Below are 17,449 nucleotides of genomic sequence, written 5' to 3'. Positions count from 1 at the left end.
TTTGACCTAAGACACTGCTTCCCAGATTGTGTTCCCCAGTTCATTTTGATTTTAAGCATGTAATGGTGCCAGTTTCCTTCTCAATCCACTAATCAAATGGACATCTTCCTCGTTTTTAAAAATATCTTCCAAATTTACTTGGTGATTATCTAGTTTACTAGAATTTCATATAAAAGTTATACCTACTTCTTTCAAATTTGAACTTGTAAAATAAATTGACTAACCATAGGGCCTTTTTAAAAAAATGGATGTCATTTCTTTTATTACTTTTGTTTATAACAGATGATGATGTGCCTGCAGATATGGTTGCAGAAGAATCAGGTCCTGGTGCACAAAATAGTCCATACCAACTTCGTAGAAAAACTCTTTTGCCGAAAAGAACAGCGTGTCCTACAAAGAACAGTATGGAAGTAAGTTAAATATAATTGCATTTCTTTTGTAGTGAATTTTCAAATAGTAACAAAGAAGGGAGTGTTATTTTTTTAGAACTAATGAATGTGTGATAAAATTACTTGTTTAATTAATTTTCACTTTGTTTTTGTTTTTTAAGGGTGCCTCAACTTCAGCTACCGAGAACTTTGGCCATCGAGCAAAACGTGCCAGAGTGTCTGGAAAATCCCAAGATCTGTCAGGTATTTCCTATGGGGAAACTGAGGGATAGAGTAACATGATGTAATTGTTTGTTGTTTTTTAAATACCAAGAAAGCTAAATGAACATTATATTTCAATTGAGAAAGTGTGATTATTAAGGAACACACACTATTAAGCTTAACGTTTACCTCATTGACCTATTGTTATATAAAGATACTTATCTACTTGTTATAACCAGTTTTTGAGATGGTTTGTGTCTAAAAGAAAGAATACTTTAGTTAGGATGAATGCAAATAAATGTATACCATCTGTGAAAGCCAAATGCTTAATAAATGGTTGTCATTAAAGAAAACAGTTTGTTAGAGAAAATGAAAACTGCTTGGAATACTGAGAATGTTGTGGCTAGTGTGATGGGTAGATTCCTTATATTCTTTTTATTGATCTCTTTGTAGCAGCACCTGCTGAACAGTATCTTCAGGAGAAATTACCAGATGAAGTGGTTCTAAAAATCTTCTCTTATTTGCTGGAACAGGATCTTTGTAGAGCAGCTTGTGTATGTAAACGTTTCAGTGAACTTGCTAATGATCCAATTTTGTGGTGAGTGGTAACTTATTTCCTATTGTCTTGAGATATGTTATGTGCTTACCCAAAAAGGCAAATATAGAAGGGACCTGAAGTGTGCACTGATAGTTACAGTTAAATAGTTGAAACAAGGGCCAAGCACGATAGCCTAGAGGCTTAGATCCTCACCTGGCACACGCTGGGATCCTATATGGCCACCGGTTCTTGTCCTGGCAGCCCCACTTCCCATCGAGCTCCCTGCTTGGGCCCTGGGAAAGCAGTCGAAGATGGCTCAAAGCCTTAGAACCCTGCACCTGTGTGGGAGACCCAAGGGAGACTTCTGACTCCTGGCTTTGGATCGGCTCTGCTCCGGCCATTGCAGCCATTTGGGGAGTGAAAGTACTTTTTGGGTATTTATTGGTAAGTAGCAGCTGATTATGGGAAACCCCCAAGGACTTGAGCCATCCTCTGTAGCTTTCCTAGGCCATAAGCAGGAATGAAAGTGGAGCTATTTTAAGATTTGTTTGTAAGAGCAACAATAGATTTATTTATTCATTCATTTCAAAGAGACAGAGATAAATATCTTTCCTCTTCTGGGTCACTCTCCAGAGAGCCACTAGCAACCAGGGGTGAGTGGTGAGGACCAAGCCCTTGGATTGTCATCACTGCCTTCCCATGTACATTATTTGAAAGCTGGACTGGACACAGAGCAGACAGGACTTGAACAAAGACTTTTATATGGCACACCAGTCACTATGCCACAATGCAGGCCTTGTGTGCCTTTTTGTATTTTGCAAGGTATATACATTACTTTTATGAAGGAAAAATTATATGCCTTAATTAAAAAGAAAAAGTATACATTGACGATGAAGAATAAAAATATTATGAAAGCATTTTTCAGTGTGTGAAATATTTACTGTTACTCCAGTTCTAGAATTTGATGGTTCCTGCTAGGATGCCAGGGGAATAAAGAGGAGATGTAGGAAAAATTAAGGTCCAAGTATTTTATTGAAACCATTTAAAATTTAAATTTTAAAATGTGTGTAATGTATATGAGGAATCCTCAGAAAATTAATTTTTTTCAAGAACTTTTTGAAGTACCCTGTAGCAGTAGGGATGACTTAGTTGACTGATTTTTGGGGTGGAGTAATTTTCACATGCAGTTACATTGTCCTAGCCAAAAACTGTGTTTTGTTAAGATTTTTGCTCATTGTTACTAGTGTTTTGGTGCCCTCAGATTGTTACAGTTTATTAAAATTTAACTAATCCGAAGGAATTTTTTTACAGAGGAACTAATCCCTGTTTTTCCCTTCAGGAAACGATTATACATGGAAGTATTTGAATATACTCGCCCTATGATGCATCCTGAACCTGGTAAATTCTACCAAATTAATCCAGAGGAATATGAACACCCAAATCCTTGGAAAGAAAGTTTCCAGCAATTGGTATGAAGTGTAATACAAAGTAGTGATTTATATATTTGTGGCTAAATGTCTTTTTAATCTCAAAATTAGATATTAAAGGGTACTAATATATTTTTTCCCACTGGTAAATGTTCTTTTCACTACTGATAATGTTAACTTACTCACTCCAGGAGATGTCAGTCGTCTGTGAGCAACTGTGATATTAATGGGTCTCTCTGAACTTCTACTTAACTTATTTTTCAGTAATTGTTTTAAAATTCCACGTTTAGTTAATGTTCATGTTGTTCCATATGAGTTGTTCTCACCTGGGGATGATTTTTGGCAACATCTGGAAATAAATTTGATGATCATGTGGGAAGGTGAGGCCCCTTGTTCTGTGTGGTGGGCTGCAGGCAGGGATCCAGCCCTACAGTACATGTACACTGCACAGGGCAATCCTGAGATTCAGAAGCCTGACTTTTTCCTGGATAGTGACTGAGTCACAGCTTTTTCTAGATGTTTACATTTTATGGTCTGTGATAGAGAATTACTTGGAGTAGTTGAGAATTATGCTTCATACCTAATAAACATTGCTCATTTAGTGCTGTTTTGTTTACATTAATAATTCCATTTTCTTTTAACATTGTAGTATAAAGGTGCACATGTAAAGCCAGGATTTGCTGAACATTTCTACAGTAACCCTGCAAGATATAAAGGAAGAGAGAATATGTTGGTATGTTTTATTTGTATTTTTATGACTTAGAAATGATAATTTTTCAGTTCTGTACTGACACTTTTTTCCCTCCCCACAGTACTATGATACAATTGAAGATGCCCTTGGTGGGGTACAAGAAGCTCATTTTGATGGACTTATCTTTGTTCATTCTGGAATATATACTGATGAATGGATATATATTGAATCTCCAATCACCATGATCGGTGCAGGTATTTGGAAATGCACTATCATTAAAATTTTAGCACTCTATATTATTTGAATTACATAATGGTTTCTTAAAGTGCTTGTAGCATAAAATCCAGTTGAATTATAGTGTCTAAATATCATAGGAAAGACTGGGAATGAAACTGTTGTACATATTTTGTATGAAGGAAATGGAAGCTTATTTATATATGTATGTATTTTAGGGTTACTTGTTTATTTGAAAGGCAGACAGAGAGAGGGAGGAGATAGCTTCCATCTGCTGGTTCACTCCCAAATCACTGCAGTGGCCAGGCTTTTTGCCAGGCTGGATCCAGGAGCCATTCCATCTGGGTCTCCCATGTGAGTGACAGAGACCTGAGTACGTGGGCCATCTTCTACTACTTATCCAAGTGAATTAGCGGGGAGCTGGATCAGAAATTATGTAGTTAGAACTCAAACTAGTACTCATTTGGCATGTCTGCATCGGATGTGATATGATATGCCTAATATGATATGCTGCAGCACTGGCCCCATGTATATATTTCTTGGAAGCATTACTTTCCTTCCGTTGCGTTGAAGATACTAAAAATTGTAGGCCGGGCATGGTAGCCTAGCGGCTAAAGTCCTCACCTTAAACATGCCAGGATCCCATATGGATGCTGGTTCTAATCCTGGTGGCCCTGCTTCCCATCCAGTTCCCCGGTTGTGGCCTGGGAAAGCAGTCGAGGACAGCCCAAAGCCTTGGGACTCTGCACCCATGTATGTGGAAGACCGGAAGAGGCTCCAGACTCCTGGCTTCAGATTGGCTCAGTTCCAGCCATTGTGGCCACTTGGGGAGGGAAGATCTTCCTGTGTCTCCTCCCCTCTGTATATCTGCCTTTCCATTAAAAAAAAAAAAAGATTGAAAAGAAAATTGCTGGGGCCAGTGTCGTGGTATAGTAAGCTAAGCCTCCTCCCGTGTTGCCAGCATCCCATATAAGCACAGGTTCATGTCCTGGCTGTTCTACTTCCAATTCAACTCTGATTATGACCTGCCTGATGACCTGGGAAATCAGAAGAGGATGGCTCAAGTCTTTAGGCCCCCTGCTGCTGGCTCTTAGCTTCGGATCAACTCAGCTTTGGTTATTAATGACCATTTGAGAGTGAACCAGTGGATGGAAGATCTTTCTGTGTCTCTCCTCTCTGTAACTCTAGCTTTCAAATAGAAATAAAAAATAAATCCTTTAAAAAAATGTTAAAAGTTGCTTATTTTATCCTTTATTTGAAACTAAAGGTGATAAGTTTCTATTTTAAAAGAATTAAAATGTTTTGGATACTTTGTTTTTCAAAGCTGCTTTTTATTATTTAGACTCTGGTTTTTTGTTCATACACTACATAGACCGTTATAAGATAGCTAGTGATTAATATTTACATGAAATTTGTGCTTACTGCCTCTTCTGTGTCCCTTGCTTATCCCTCAAATAAGAGTGGGAGACAAATTGATGTTGATGACTTTTCAGCCTGAAGGTTTTCAAATCTGAACCATCATCATCTTAGGATCAAATCTTATGTCTATATTATATGTCAATCTAAAGCTTTAGCTCCAATTGAAAGTAGAGTTGGTAAAGTAAAAGGGAAGGGGAGAGAGTTGAAGAAACTTTTTACTCTAGTGATTTTACTAGGTAAATTGATTGAGACCACTGTTGGAACTAAATTGCTTTTTCTGGAGCTACTCATGATGGTGATTTTGTTTATACAAGAAACTGCTTACAGTTGAACTCTGCATAAAAGTATAGATTTGAATATATTAATAATCACATTGTATCCTCATTAAAGGATTGCTACTGTGAGCTAATTTAAACATCGATGACCAATAAAATGAATAATAGCTTTACAACTCATGTGTACTTAAGTTTTTAAAAAGTTTCCCTCTTATGAAAGTGTTTATTGAAGTGGAATTAAAATAATGGACTTTAAAACATCTTTTCAACAGCACCAGGAAAAGTAGCAGACAAAGTTATAATTGAAAACACTAGAGATTCAACCTTTGTTTTTATGGAAGGCTCTGAAGATGCTTATGTTGGATATATGACAATAAGGGTAAGAAATTTTAAAATTTAAAATTTGCAGTTTGAAAATGATTAAGGCAATGGTTATTGCAAATAAAATTTCTGTGTTTCAGTTTAACCCTGATGACAAATCTGCTCAACACCACAATGCCCATCACTGCTTAGAGATTACAGTAAATTGTAGCCCTATTATTGATCACTGTATCATTCGAAGTACATGTACAGGTTAGTTGCACTTTTGTAATAGAATTGAGTCACTGTGTTGTTTAAAAGGATTTTTAACAAATATTTTTCTTTTCAGTTGGTTCCGCCGTATGTGTTAGTGGTCAAGGAGCATGTCCCACTATCAAGCACTGCAATATCAGTGACTGTGAAAATGTTGGACTTTACATAACAGATCATGCACAGGTACTGTTAAATTTTGTTTCTCTTTTTGTTAAGTATTTTTTAAAAGATCTACAAATGTTTATTTCTTGATTGATTATTGTAGGGAATATATGAAGATAATGAAATTTCCAACAATGCGTTAGCAGGGATTTGGGTTAAAAATCATGGAAACCCAATCATTAGACGAAATCATATTCATCATGGACGTGATGTTGGTGTGTTCACATTTGATCATGGCATGGTAAGAACACTGTATTCATAGTAAAGTTGACTTTATATCAGTTCAGGTGCACATGTGTTTCAGCATCTTCTTATCACTGTATTATCTGAATTGAAGAATGTGGGTTTAAAAGCAATTTAGATACTATATTTTGGAGTCAACAGGCAATATTCATTTTAAAAGCATGAATGAAGGGCTGGCACAATGGCATAGCAAGCTAATCTTCTGTCTCTAGCACTGGTATCCTATGTGGTACTAGTTCAAGGCCTGGCTGCTCTGCTTCCTATCTAGCTTCCTACTAATGGCCTGGGAAAGCAGTAAAGAATAGCACAAAAGCCTTCGGCCCCTGCACCCACAAGGTAGACCGGGAGGAAGCTCCTAGGTCCTAGCTTTGAATTAGCCCAGCTCTGGCTGCTAATGACCATTTGCTGAGTGAACCGGTGGATGGAAGATATCTGTCTCACCTTTCCTTCCTCCATTGCTGTAACTCTTTCAAGTTAAATAATGTAAAAAAAAATTTTTTTAATTTGTGCATGACAAATATCTTGGTAGAGATGCTAGAGTCCTTGGAGAATTGATGTGATCTTTGGGAATAAGATGTAATTTCTATTACAAAAATCTTGTTTCCATCCCAGATACAATAAATGAGAATTTCCAAGCACAGGACCTAGGTTACTGTGAGTGACTCTAGTGCCAGTTGTAGAAATCACTTTGAGAGGCAGTAGTCTCATTATTAAGTAGGCCACCATTTTATTCCTCTTCAATTTCTTCAAGTGGTAGAATTTTTTTTTTTAAGATCTATTATTTTTTTAAAGATTTATTTTTATTATTTTTTTATTGGAAAGGCGGATATACAGAGAGGAGAGACAGAGAGGAAGATCTTCCGTCCAATGATTCACTGCCCAAGTGAGTGCAACGGCCGATGCTATGCCAATCCAAAGCCAGGAGCCTCTCCCGGGTCTCCCATGCAGGTGCAGGGTCCCAAAGCCCTGGGCCGTCCTCAACTGCTTTCCCGGGCCACAGGCAGGGAGCTGGACGGGAAGTGGGGTTGCCGGGATTAGAACCGGCGCCCATATGGGATCCCGGGCGTGCAAGGCGAGGACCTTAACCACTGCGCCACTGCACCGGGCCCAAGTGGTAGAATTTTAATGGAAAACGGTGATAATAAAATATCAGTTCTGGGAGTTCTGGGACCAGTGTTGTGTAATAGGTAAAGCTGCTGCCTATGATGCCAGCATCACAAATGGACTCTGATTCAGGTCCTGACTGCTTCAATTGAAACCCAGCTTCCTGGATTGTTTTTTTCCTGCAGGTGGCAGGGAGGGGAAGACGGGGAGAGGACAGAAAATGACCTATATGCCCACATGGGAGACCTGAAAGAAGCTCCTGACTCAAACTGGCACAGTCCTGGCTCTAGGGAGTGCCACAACAGCCACCCTAGCTGTCGTTCCTAAATGGAACTCCTATTTTGTAATGAAACTCTACTATGTTGTATTTCATTACCTATTTTTGCCAGCCTCTCACAGAGCTAAATGTAGTTGAAACTTCATGTTTATACATATTTTAACTCAGAAATTATTTGAAGTACCAAGATAATATTAGCCAGAGTGTTCTTCAGTTTCATTTTTTAAAAGATTTATTCATTTATGTGAAAAGCAGAGAGACTTTTCTCCACTGCTTCTTCACTCACCAAATTGCCACAATAGCTGGAGCTATGTCAGGCTAAAACCAAGTGCCCGGAGCTTTTCCCAGGTCTCCCATGTAGTAGCAGGGACCCTAGCACTTGAGCCATCTTCCACTGCTTTCTCAGGTGCATTTGCAGGGAACTGGACCGGAAGTGGAGCAGCTCAGGGTCAAATCAGCACATGCATTGGAATGCTGGCCTCACAGAAGCTATACCTACTGTGCCACAACTGAGCATTTGTAAGATATTACGAATTTGTAAGGAAAGGATAGAAATGAAGTGTATCTTGGGCCTACCAGACTGTTATTTAGTATTAGGACACAGTTCTTAAAAACTTAGAATAGTCCTCCATTCCAAGTTTTCCTCTGACTTGACTTTGTCTTGGAGCTCATATTTGGTAGGATAGCGTCTGTCCTGAGGTTTTGTTTTCTGTAGAGCTTCGATGAATAATGTAAATATTTGAACTATCTTCTGTACAGCTCTTCAGCTTAATTATATTCAAGACTTTTCTGGAATTCTCCTTTTCCTTATCTAGAGCATAGTAAGAATTTACATGCCTTTATTCATAAGAATTATAAAGGATTTTCTACTCTAGTTCATTTTTTAAAATGTTGAAAATTATGTCTAAACATTCTTCGTAGAGTTTTCATTGTTCACTGGATATTTGAACTTTAGAATAAAGCATGAACTCTACCTGTGGAAAATGAGGAATGTATTTTATATTTCAACCTATCCCCACCTTACTTTTCATAGTCTTTTGAAAAAGATCAAAGCACTACCATCCCTACAGAGATGGGTATATATTTACACACCATTAGTCATTTCTTCAGTTGTACTGTAAGTATTTAAATTTTGACCCAATCTCAGTAGATTTTGTCATCTCAACTTTTTTTTCCAACACTTTTAAAAAGAAAAAGCTTTATGGGTATTATGGCTTCAAATTTTTTAAGATTTATTTATTTCAAAGGCAGGTTTAGACAAAGAAGGAAAGATCTTCCATCTTGTATTTTCACTCCCCAAATGGCCACAATGACCAGAGCTGGGCCTGTCCAGAGGCAGGAGCCAGCCGCTTCTTCGAGGTCTCCCATGCAGGTGCAGGGGCCCAAGGACCTGGGCCCTCTTCTTACCATTTTATTTGAAAGGCAGGTTTGAAGAGAGAAGTAGGAGAGAGAGATCTGCAGTATGCTCATTTATTCCCCAAATGTTCACACTGGCTGAAGCTGGGCCACACCAAAGCCAGGAGCCAGGAGCTAGGAGATAGGTCCTCCTCTATCTATATCTTACAATTTTTTTAAAAATCTTTTTTAAAAAGCTATAAACAAAAATTAATAATAATGTCATTGTGGAAGACAGGGTCTGCATTCCTCCCTGTGGTTCATCCATGCCACTAGAACTTATCACATTAAATAGGAGATAGTTGAGTAGGCTTACAAGGTGTTGGAAAAAGGATACTTCACTGAAGTTGAAAAGCAGCCTGTGCTAACTCCATGCATTTTCCTGTTCCTCTTCCATATTTCAGTGTTTGGCAAGTGTTTACTAGATTATAGTTAGGGAGTATAAAGATTTATTTTTATTGTACAGGAGGAGAGACAGGAAGCTCTTTTGTCTTCTGATTCACTCCCCAAGTGGCCGCATCGGCCAGAGCTGAGCTGATCCGAAGCCAGGAGCCCAGAACTTCCTCCTGGCCTCCCATGTAGATGCATGGTCCCAAGGCTTTGGGCCATCCTCAACTGCCTTCTCAGGCCACAGGCAGGAAGCTGGATGGAAAGTGGAACCGCTGAGGTATAAAATGGCCCCCATTTGAGATCCCGGCGCGTTCAAGGCGAGGACTTTAGCCACTGGGCTGTCACACCAGGCCCCTATGATGAATATTTTTAAGTTGCTCTGTCAGTTTCTGAATATGTTGTTACAACATTTTTTATAAGTTGATTTGTTGAAACTTTTCAAGATAAAGAGTTTATTTAATTGCCTAAAAGATAGAGCTACTGAGTTGGGGAGAGAGAAATCTGTCCACTGTTTCATTCTCTAAATGGTCACAATGGCCATACTGGGGCTATCTGAAGCCAGGAGCCTGGAACTCCCATCTGGGTGTCCTAGGTGAGTGGCCTGAGACCAAGTGCTTGGGCCATCTTTCAGTGCTTTTCCAGATACATTAGCAGAAAGCTGAATGGATCAGAAGTGGAGCAGCTGGGACAGGAACCAGTACCCATATTGGGATGCTGGTGTCCAAGATAGCAGCTTCACTTGCTGTGCCACAATGCTGGCCCCTGTTGGAACTTTCAGCTCACTTTCTTACAGAGAAAAGGATCTCCCATCTGCTCATTCACTCCTCAAATGGCCGTAATGGCCAGGCTGGGGCAGGCCAAGCTAGATGTCAGAAACTTTTTTCCAGTCTCCCACATGGGTGGCAGTGGCTCAAGCATTTTGAGATATTTTTCTGTGAGTTTTCAAGCACTTTGACAGGGAGGTGCTAGATCAGAAATAAAGAAATCTGGACTTGAGTCATTGACCATTTGGTGCACACAGGGTCTTAACCCATGACACCATAGTACCATCACTCTAAATTTGTGTTAAATGCTATCTTTTAATTTCAGTCATTGAATATATTTTCCCTTTTTCCCTTCCTACTTTTGATTATACTCATGAGACTAATTGAGAAGGTTTGTATAGTTTTCAATTGAACATTGAAATGTTTCTTTGCATATTTATCACTTGGCATTTAGTGTGTATCTGTTTTGCATTCTTACTCATTTACAGAATAATTTCTGTATTTTACAGGGTTACTTTGAAAGTTGCAACATACACAGGAATAGGATAGCAGGCTTTGAAGTAAAAGCCTATGCTAATCCCACTGTGGTTCGATGTGAAATTCACCATGGGCAGACTGGAGGGATATATGTCCATGAAAAAGGAAGAGGGCAATTTATAGAGAATAAAATCTATGCAAACAACTTTGCAGGTGTATGGATTACCTCAAATAGTGACCCAACAATAAGGTATTTTCATAAAAGTATTGCTGGTAATTTGTTCTTAAGGATTTGTTTAATAAGAAAAGTCAAGAAGCTGAGGTAGCATTGACATAAAAGTTTTTCCTAGGCATCTTAATATTCTGAAACAAGTTTTTCTAGTGGTATCACTACACACTTATTTCCTGGTTTTGGTTTGTTCTTTATTACTTTTTTTTTTTTAAGCCAGTCACCGTATTTTATTAGCAGCTGCAAATGGTGTGAGTTTCCTTTGGAACCTGAGTGTTCTTTTTTGTTGTTGTTGTTTTGCTTAGTTTTAGCAACAAAGTACTCTTAAAGATCTTTGGACAGAACTGTTATTTAATCAGAAAGCATGAGTTACTTGTCAAAGTTTTTTTCACCAATTTTATCAAATAATTGTGGGATTTGCCTTGCTAATACTCAAATATTTCTTAGGGGCATTAAAAAAACATTGACTGTTTTGAAAATAATTTTTAAGGAATCTGTTTCACTCCTAAGCTTTAGGTGTTAGAGCTAAAAGAGAATTTGCAGTTGAGAAATTAGCTGAACCAGTAGAAATTAAAATTTGTCATGTGATCATAAGCAATGTCAAAGTTGCAGGAAGCGATTGCTTCTATAAAACAACTACTGGATAGATGGTTATACACTTCCTGTCATTTCACATCATTTAGGGGAAATTCTATATTTAATGGAAATCAAGGAGGAGTTTACATCTTTGGAGATGGACGAGGCCTTATTGAAGGAAATGACATTTATGGTAAGTGTCTGATTTTGTTTTATAGAACAGATTGGCCTGTTTTCATTATATTAGCAAAATGGCCATTGTGAAACTATCTCAATGAGTATTCTCTAGTACTTAAATTCACTGAGTATCAACTGTACTCTAGATACTGTATGTAATATCAGGTACCGGGGATAAAACAATATCTTAGTCTCAAATAATACATAAAGTGTATTATAAATTCATTGCATAGAATTTGTGTGAAAGTTTGGGGTCGCACTCATTTTCCACTATGTGTAAATGAATTAATTTAGTGACAATTTTTTAGTGTCTGTGTGCTACATACTGATGTTCCTGGGCTTTCTCTTCTGACTAAACCTGAGAGCCATGTACTTTGCACATCACTGTACCTGAATTAAGTCTGTATGTTCACAACAACCCTGTGAGAGACTGCAACTCCCCCTACTTACTGGTCAAGCATGAAGAGCTTACAAGAAGTCACGGAATAGGATTCCACTAACTAATGCAGAACTCTTATCAAATTCAACTAGGCTCTAAGTGTTGACATTGTTAACTTTTATTTTTAAATAGGTAATGCATTAGCAGGAATTCAGATTAGGACAAACAGTTGTCCCATTGTTCGGCATAACAAAATTCATGATGGCCAACATGGTGGGATTTATGTGGTAAGTTCATGAGCATAGTTTGGGAAACTCATGCATCAAAATTGTGGGAAAGAATTTGGGGAAGCACATCTAACTTTTGATACGATATACTCAACTTTTGAATATGAATTTTTTGTTAACTGTTTATATATTTAAACTGTAAAATAAGACTCTTATTCTCCCTGCCTAGATTTATATGACTTCCAATTTTATAGCGATGGTATATATCTGTAACATTTCATCAGGAGTTGATTAAATTGAAAACATAGGCGATATAATTTCTCAGAACCGATTGAAATGTTATATTTGTTAGATTTCTGTTAATGTGGTTTCTGAATCTCTGAAATTCTATAAAAGCATTAAATCAAATCTTGTCACTGAAAGTACTAATATTTTTCTTCTGAAAAAGGGAATTTCTAATTGCAATTCTTGTTTAAACAGTTATATTTATAATTGAAACCTGTGAATTAGCACTGTGTAGTTAGCATGGTGGTATCTGAAACTGTAGAACTGATTCAAAATAATAAAAATAATAATAAAATAATAAAATAAATAATAAAATAATAAATATAATAAAATAATAAAATTTTTACATAAAAATCTTATGAAGAATATTGATAGAAAGTACTAATTTTTATTTTTAAAGAGCATACTAATTTTGAAGTGATTATTCCAGGAAAGATTAAATGAGAGATTTTCAGTTTGTTATACATCTTAGGATGAAATAGATTTTCCTACAGAAAACAATGCTTGCACTCTGGCAGATTGCAAAGTAGAAAACAAGATTAAGACCGTTTTAAAACTTAAGACAGTAAGACAAGGGACCATAGTGTAGCAGGTAAAGCTGGCAATCTTTTTGGGGGCAGATTTGAGTCCAGGCTGCTCTACTTCCAGGCCAGCTCCCTCCTGGGCCTGGGTGAGATTAGCCCACATGTGAGACCTAGGTCAAGCTCTTAGCTGGCTAAACTCAGTTACAGGTATCTGGGGTGGATCTATTCTCTTTGGAATAAGTAAATCTTTAAGGGAGAGTAACTAAATTATTTGGTTTTACTTATGCAAGATATGGCTGTATCATAACCAATGTAACTTCTTATTTAGCATGAAAAAGGACAAGGTGTGATAGAAGAGAATGAAGTTTATAGTAATACTTTGGCTGGAGTCTGGGTGACAACTGGAAGCACTCCAGTACTGAGAAGAAACCGTATACACAGTGGCAAGCAGGTAGGATTAGCGTGGACTCTAGCATGGGCAATATTACTGTTTAACACTTGTCACCCAAAAAAATCAATCTTCTTTAAATTTTAGGTTGGTGTTTATTTTTATGATAATGGACATGGAGTGCTAGAGGACAATGACATCTATAATCATATGTATTCTGGTGTTCAGATAAGGTAAAGTTTCCACATTAGGCTTTCTTTGGGGGAAGGGAAATGTAGAGTAGAGGGAAGAAATTGCCATATTGCTTCCAGCACACTCTGGGCTTCAGTTGTCAGAGTGTAGCTTTTGTTGGTATAGGTGAGCAAAGAAGTATAAGAATTCAGCTCTACTGTTGTGCAACCCATTGAGCATTATTGGCTGCCAGTCCACCCCTTTGAACTCAACTGGCGAGTCTATTTAAAAATATTGCATGTGTAGTTGGTGCAGAGTAAAATCAAAGCATCTGTCTTTGTGCTGGTTCTATGTAATTTGTAGTTTTTATATCCCTTTTGAAATTAGTCCTAATTATCATATACGTCAATCTTCATTTTCTATTTAATAGGGAGTTTCTATCAAAATAAGCATTTAATCCCCCCCCCCCAGCTTACTTAATGTATTTGGTGACTGTAACAGCATCATCTGTAGTGAAGTGTACTTTGGGGGAAAGCGCATGCATGGTGAAGCAACTGAATTTCTCTGAACTTTATTGTATTGGGTAGTGTGAGTACTGTAATGTGGATTTCCATTTTCCATAGGACTGGAAGTAACCCCAAAATTAGGCGCAACAAAATCTGGGGAGGACAGAACGGTGGAATTCTAGTTTATAATTCTGGTAAGTCAGGGTTTTTATCATCCCCCTCTATGAATAGATTTGTCCTGTAGTTACCGTGAGGGGAGGGCACAGTGGCACTGTGGATTAGGCTATCCTTTGTGACTCCCAGGCCACAAAGGCCCAGCTGCTCTTGATTCAGCTAATGCATCCTGGGAGGCAGCAGGAGATGCCAAATTCTTGTGCCCCTGCTACCTGGGAGGGCGCCCTGGATGGAATTCTGGCCTCTTGGGAATGAACCAGCAGCTAATCTATCTGTTTTTCAAAAAATAATCCTAAATTTTTGCACTTATAGGTCTAGGCTGTATAGAAGACAATGAAATATTTGACAATGCAATGGCTGGAGTCTGGATTAAAACAGATAGTAATCCTACACTAAGAAGAAACAAAATCCATGATGGAAGAGATGGTGGCATCTGTATATTTAATGGGGGTCGAGGTATTGTTGTTAATTTTGCATTAGTGAAAAACCCAGTTCTCCGTTATTCTTCCATATCTTTAATGATCAGTGACACTGTCAACTAATAGAAATTACATTACAGATTAATTTTCATGGTTCAACAGCTAAGTGCTTAAAAGGAGATGAATGTTCACAGTAGTTGTTTTGTAGCCATCTTGACTTTGCTAGTTGAGGCCTTTAAGATAGCAAATTTGTTCATATCCTCTCTTGACCTTTTTTTCAGAATAGTGACATGTTTACAATAAACTTCATAGAACTAGGTGTGCAAATTAATTGGTTTGTAAATGCTTGTCATACCAGTGAGTATTGCTTTCGTAACTGCTTACAACTGTTCATTGGACACTGAAATTAATGAAGACAAGGTGTGCCTGGATAGGTATCTAATCCAGGTCAACTCTGGCATTGAGGCAAAAGTTCCACAGTACCCTTACAAATCCATGCTGTTTATGGACTGGAGAATGGTAAATGCAAACCCATCACTTCCCAAGTAAATTACCCAGCACTGTCTAAAATTCAGTGAGCAGTGATGATCCCATCAATGAAAGACTATTTCTAAAGTGGCATCTGATAGGAGTTTGGGCCACATATGACACTGTACAACACAGAATGGTTGTATGTAAGAGGTTTGTGTAATAAAATCATCGTTGGGCTGGACTTCATGTGGGCATTCATGGTAAACAGAAGATGGTGAGTGAGCAGGCTGTTCCTAGCTTAAGTTTTGTACTCTTTTATTTCTTCTACTAATGTGCTAAAAGGTGAATCAAAAAAGCAGTATGCCTATAAACTCAGAGTGACTCAGTAAGGTAAGGAGATACGCAGTTGAAGCTGGGAAATGGGGTTTCTCTACATGCAGTACGGAGTTTGAGAGGCAACCAATAGTGCCTGAAATAAATAGCATGCAGGTGGAAAAAGGTGGGGACACATATGTTAGGAAAGGTATAGATCGGGACTAGGTCACTGATTAAGCAGGAGGGTTGAAGGGGAAAGTTAAATCCAGTATTAAACATTCTGGATTAGCTTGCACTTTTTACCAGAAAAAGGAATATAGGATATCCATAGTTGGTGTTCAGCCAAACAGAACTAGGAAACTGTATAAAAGACAAAGTCAACTTTAGTCCAGGTTAATATAACAGAAGATGAAGGCTAACTGAATATCTTCCAGAAACAGTTGATATTAAGCAAAGGGACATTGATATTCATTGAGAATGAGCCATGTACTGGGTACTGGGTACTGGGTACTAGGAATAAGTTACCTTGGATTTCGACCCTGCTAGTAAGCTTCGTTTATGGGTTAGTACATTCTTACAGGTTATTTTGGAGAAAATATCTTTTAACATTCTAACTATTGTACATCTCAAAAAGAAAATGTATTAAATATGAACCAAGAAAGGCTAATATTTGTCACATGCATTAGGCTTAATCTAAGGAAATATTTTATTATAGGTCTCCTTGAAGAAAATGATATTTTCAGGAATGCTCAAGCAGGCGTTCTCATCAGCACTAATAGTCATCCAGTCTTAAGGAAAAACAGAATATTTGATGGATTTGCTGCAGGTTTGTACTTTCCTTTCCTTGCCTGTGGCTTGTTTATACATGTGCAGTTTGCTTTTTGCTATGACCCCATTCATTAATAGAAGCCAGCTTCTGGATTTATCCACCCTGAGCCAAACCCAAGAACTCTTAATTGGAATAAGTTGTATTGCTACTAGGAGCACATATGCACACACACAAACGATGGTTATAACCAAATATATACATACTTCAAGTAAGTCGGCATAGATTTAAAGATGCCATTAATAAAAATTAGCTGTGTAGTGCTGTGAGTGAATGTAGAAAGCAGCTGCAGAGGAGTTATTTTTTAGTCTTTCAGTGAACAGTATGTATGTATAAAGTGATGCTTGTACTTACTTGTAAAATTTCACTTCAGGTATTGAAATTACAAATCATGCAACTGCAACACTAGAAGGCAATCAGATTTTTAACAACCGGTTTGGAGGCTTATTTTTAGCATCTGGTGTTAATGTGACAATGAAAGGTATGTTATTCTGCCTATAGATACATGCAATATACCATGAAAACAATCAGGAGCTACTGCTGGATTCCTTCTGTCACACTGCAAGCTAGCAGCAGTTAGAGATTTGGAAAGAATCCAAGATGTAAAGTTTCTCTGAACTGTTGCTGCATCTATTAGCTGACCTTTAAAAATTACCTCATTGGTTAGCATCATTTAAAAGCTCTTGAAAATAATCTTCAGTTTTGTGTTGTCATGGATCATTTATTCATTTTTCTTTTATTGCAGATAACAAAATAATGAACAATCAAGATGCCATAGAAAAGGCTGTTAGTAGAGGCCAATGTTTATATAAAATATCAAGTTACACCAGCTATCCCATGCATGATTTCTACAGGTATTTTTCTAAATTATTTGAGTCTTGAGAAGGGGAAGGGTGCAAGCATAAACTAAAATGAGCCACGCTAGGATCTGTGTACTCATTGTTTGATAGGGTGTAACAGCTCCCCTCTAAGTCAAGCCCAGAAATTAGATACCAAACAATGGGATTTTAAACAATATTTAATTAATGACGTGTTTGAGAAAAGTAACCTAAGGTTTTGCTTTTCAGATGTCATACGTGTAACACCACAGATCGAAATGCCATATGTGTGAACTGCATTAAGAAGTGCCATCAGGGACATGATGTAGAATTTATTAGACATGATAGGTATGTAGCACACTTGCTTGCTATGTTACTCAACTATTTTCCCCTTCGCTTTATCCT

The 17,449-nt window shown here is 37.7% G+C and overlaps 1 protein-coding gene across 1 annotated transcript in view; it reads left to right on the top strand.

Annotated features, from left to right (window-relative positions):
• The window catches only part of FBXO11 (F-box protein 11), a 94,173-nt gene that overhangs the window by 75,364 nt on the left and 1,360 nt on the right, over positions 1-17,449 (top strand). The window contains exons 2-22 of the mRNA XM_040993696.1: positions 283-410; positions 551-632; positions 1,044-1,188; positions 2,468-2,597; positions 3,205-3,288; positions 3,368-3,500; positions 5,447-5,553; positions 5,636-5,747; positions 5,824-5,930; positions 6,013-6,150; positions 10,592-10,809; positions 11,472-11,557; positions 12,113-12,207; positions 13,285-13,407; positions 13,492-13,577; positions 14,139-14,215; positions 14,508-14,651; positions 16,116-16,226; positions 16,600-16,707; positions 16,972-17,080; positions 17,294-17,392. Coding sequence (XP_040849630.1) covers positions 283-410; positions 551-632; positions 1,044-1,188; positions 2,468-2,597; positions 3,205-3,288; positions 3,368-3,500; positions 5,447-5,553; positions 5,636-5,747; positions 5,824-5,930; positions 6,013-6,150; positions 10,592-10,809; positions 11,472-11,557; positions 12,113-12,207; positions 13,285-13,407; positions 13,492-13,577; positions 14,139-14,215; positions 14,508-14,651; positions 16,116-16,226; positions 16,600-16,707; positions 16,972-17,080; positions 17,294-17,392 — 2,422 coding nt within the window. The remainder of the gene's footprint in view (positions 1-282; positions 411-550; positions 633-1,043; positions 1,189-2,467; positions 2,598-3,204; positions 3,289-3,367; positions 3,501-5,446; positions 5,554-5,635; positions 5,748-5,823; positions 5,931-6,012; positions 6,151-10,591; positions 10,810-11,471; positions 11,558-12,112; positions 12,208-13,284; positions 13,408-13,491; positions 13,578-14,138; positions 14,216-14,507; positions 14,652-16,115; positions 16,227-16,599; positions 16,708-16,971; positions 17,081-17,293; positions 17,393-17,449) is intronic.

Source organism: Ochotona curzoniae, unplaced genomic scaffold, assembly GCF_017591425.1.
Source record: "Ochotona curzoniae isolate NIBS_2020 unplaced genomic scaffold, NIBS_Ocur_1.0 contig_883, whole genome shotgun sequence".
Taxonomy (NCBI): Eukaryota; Metazoa; Chordata; class Mammalia; order Lagomorpha; family Ochotonidae; genus Ochotona; species Ochotona curzoniae.
The sequence above is the reverse complement of the archived record's forward strand: the minus strand, read 5'-3'. Positions and strand labels throughout refer to the sequence as shown.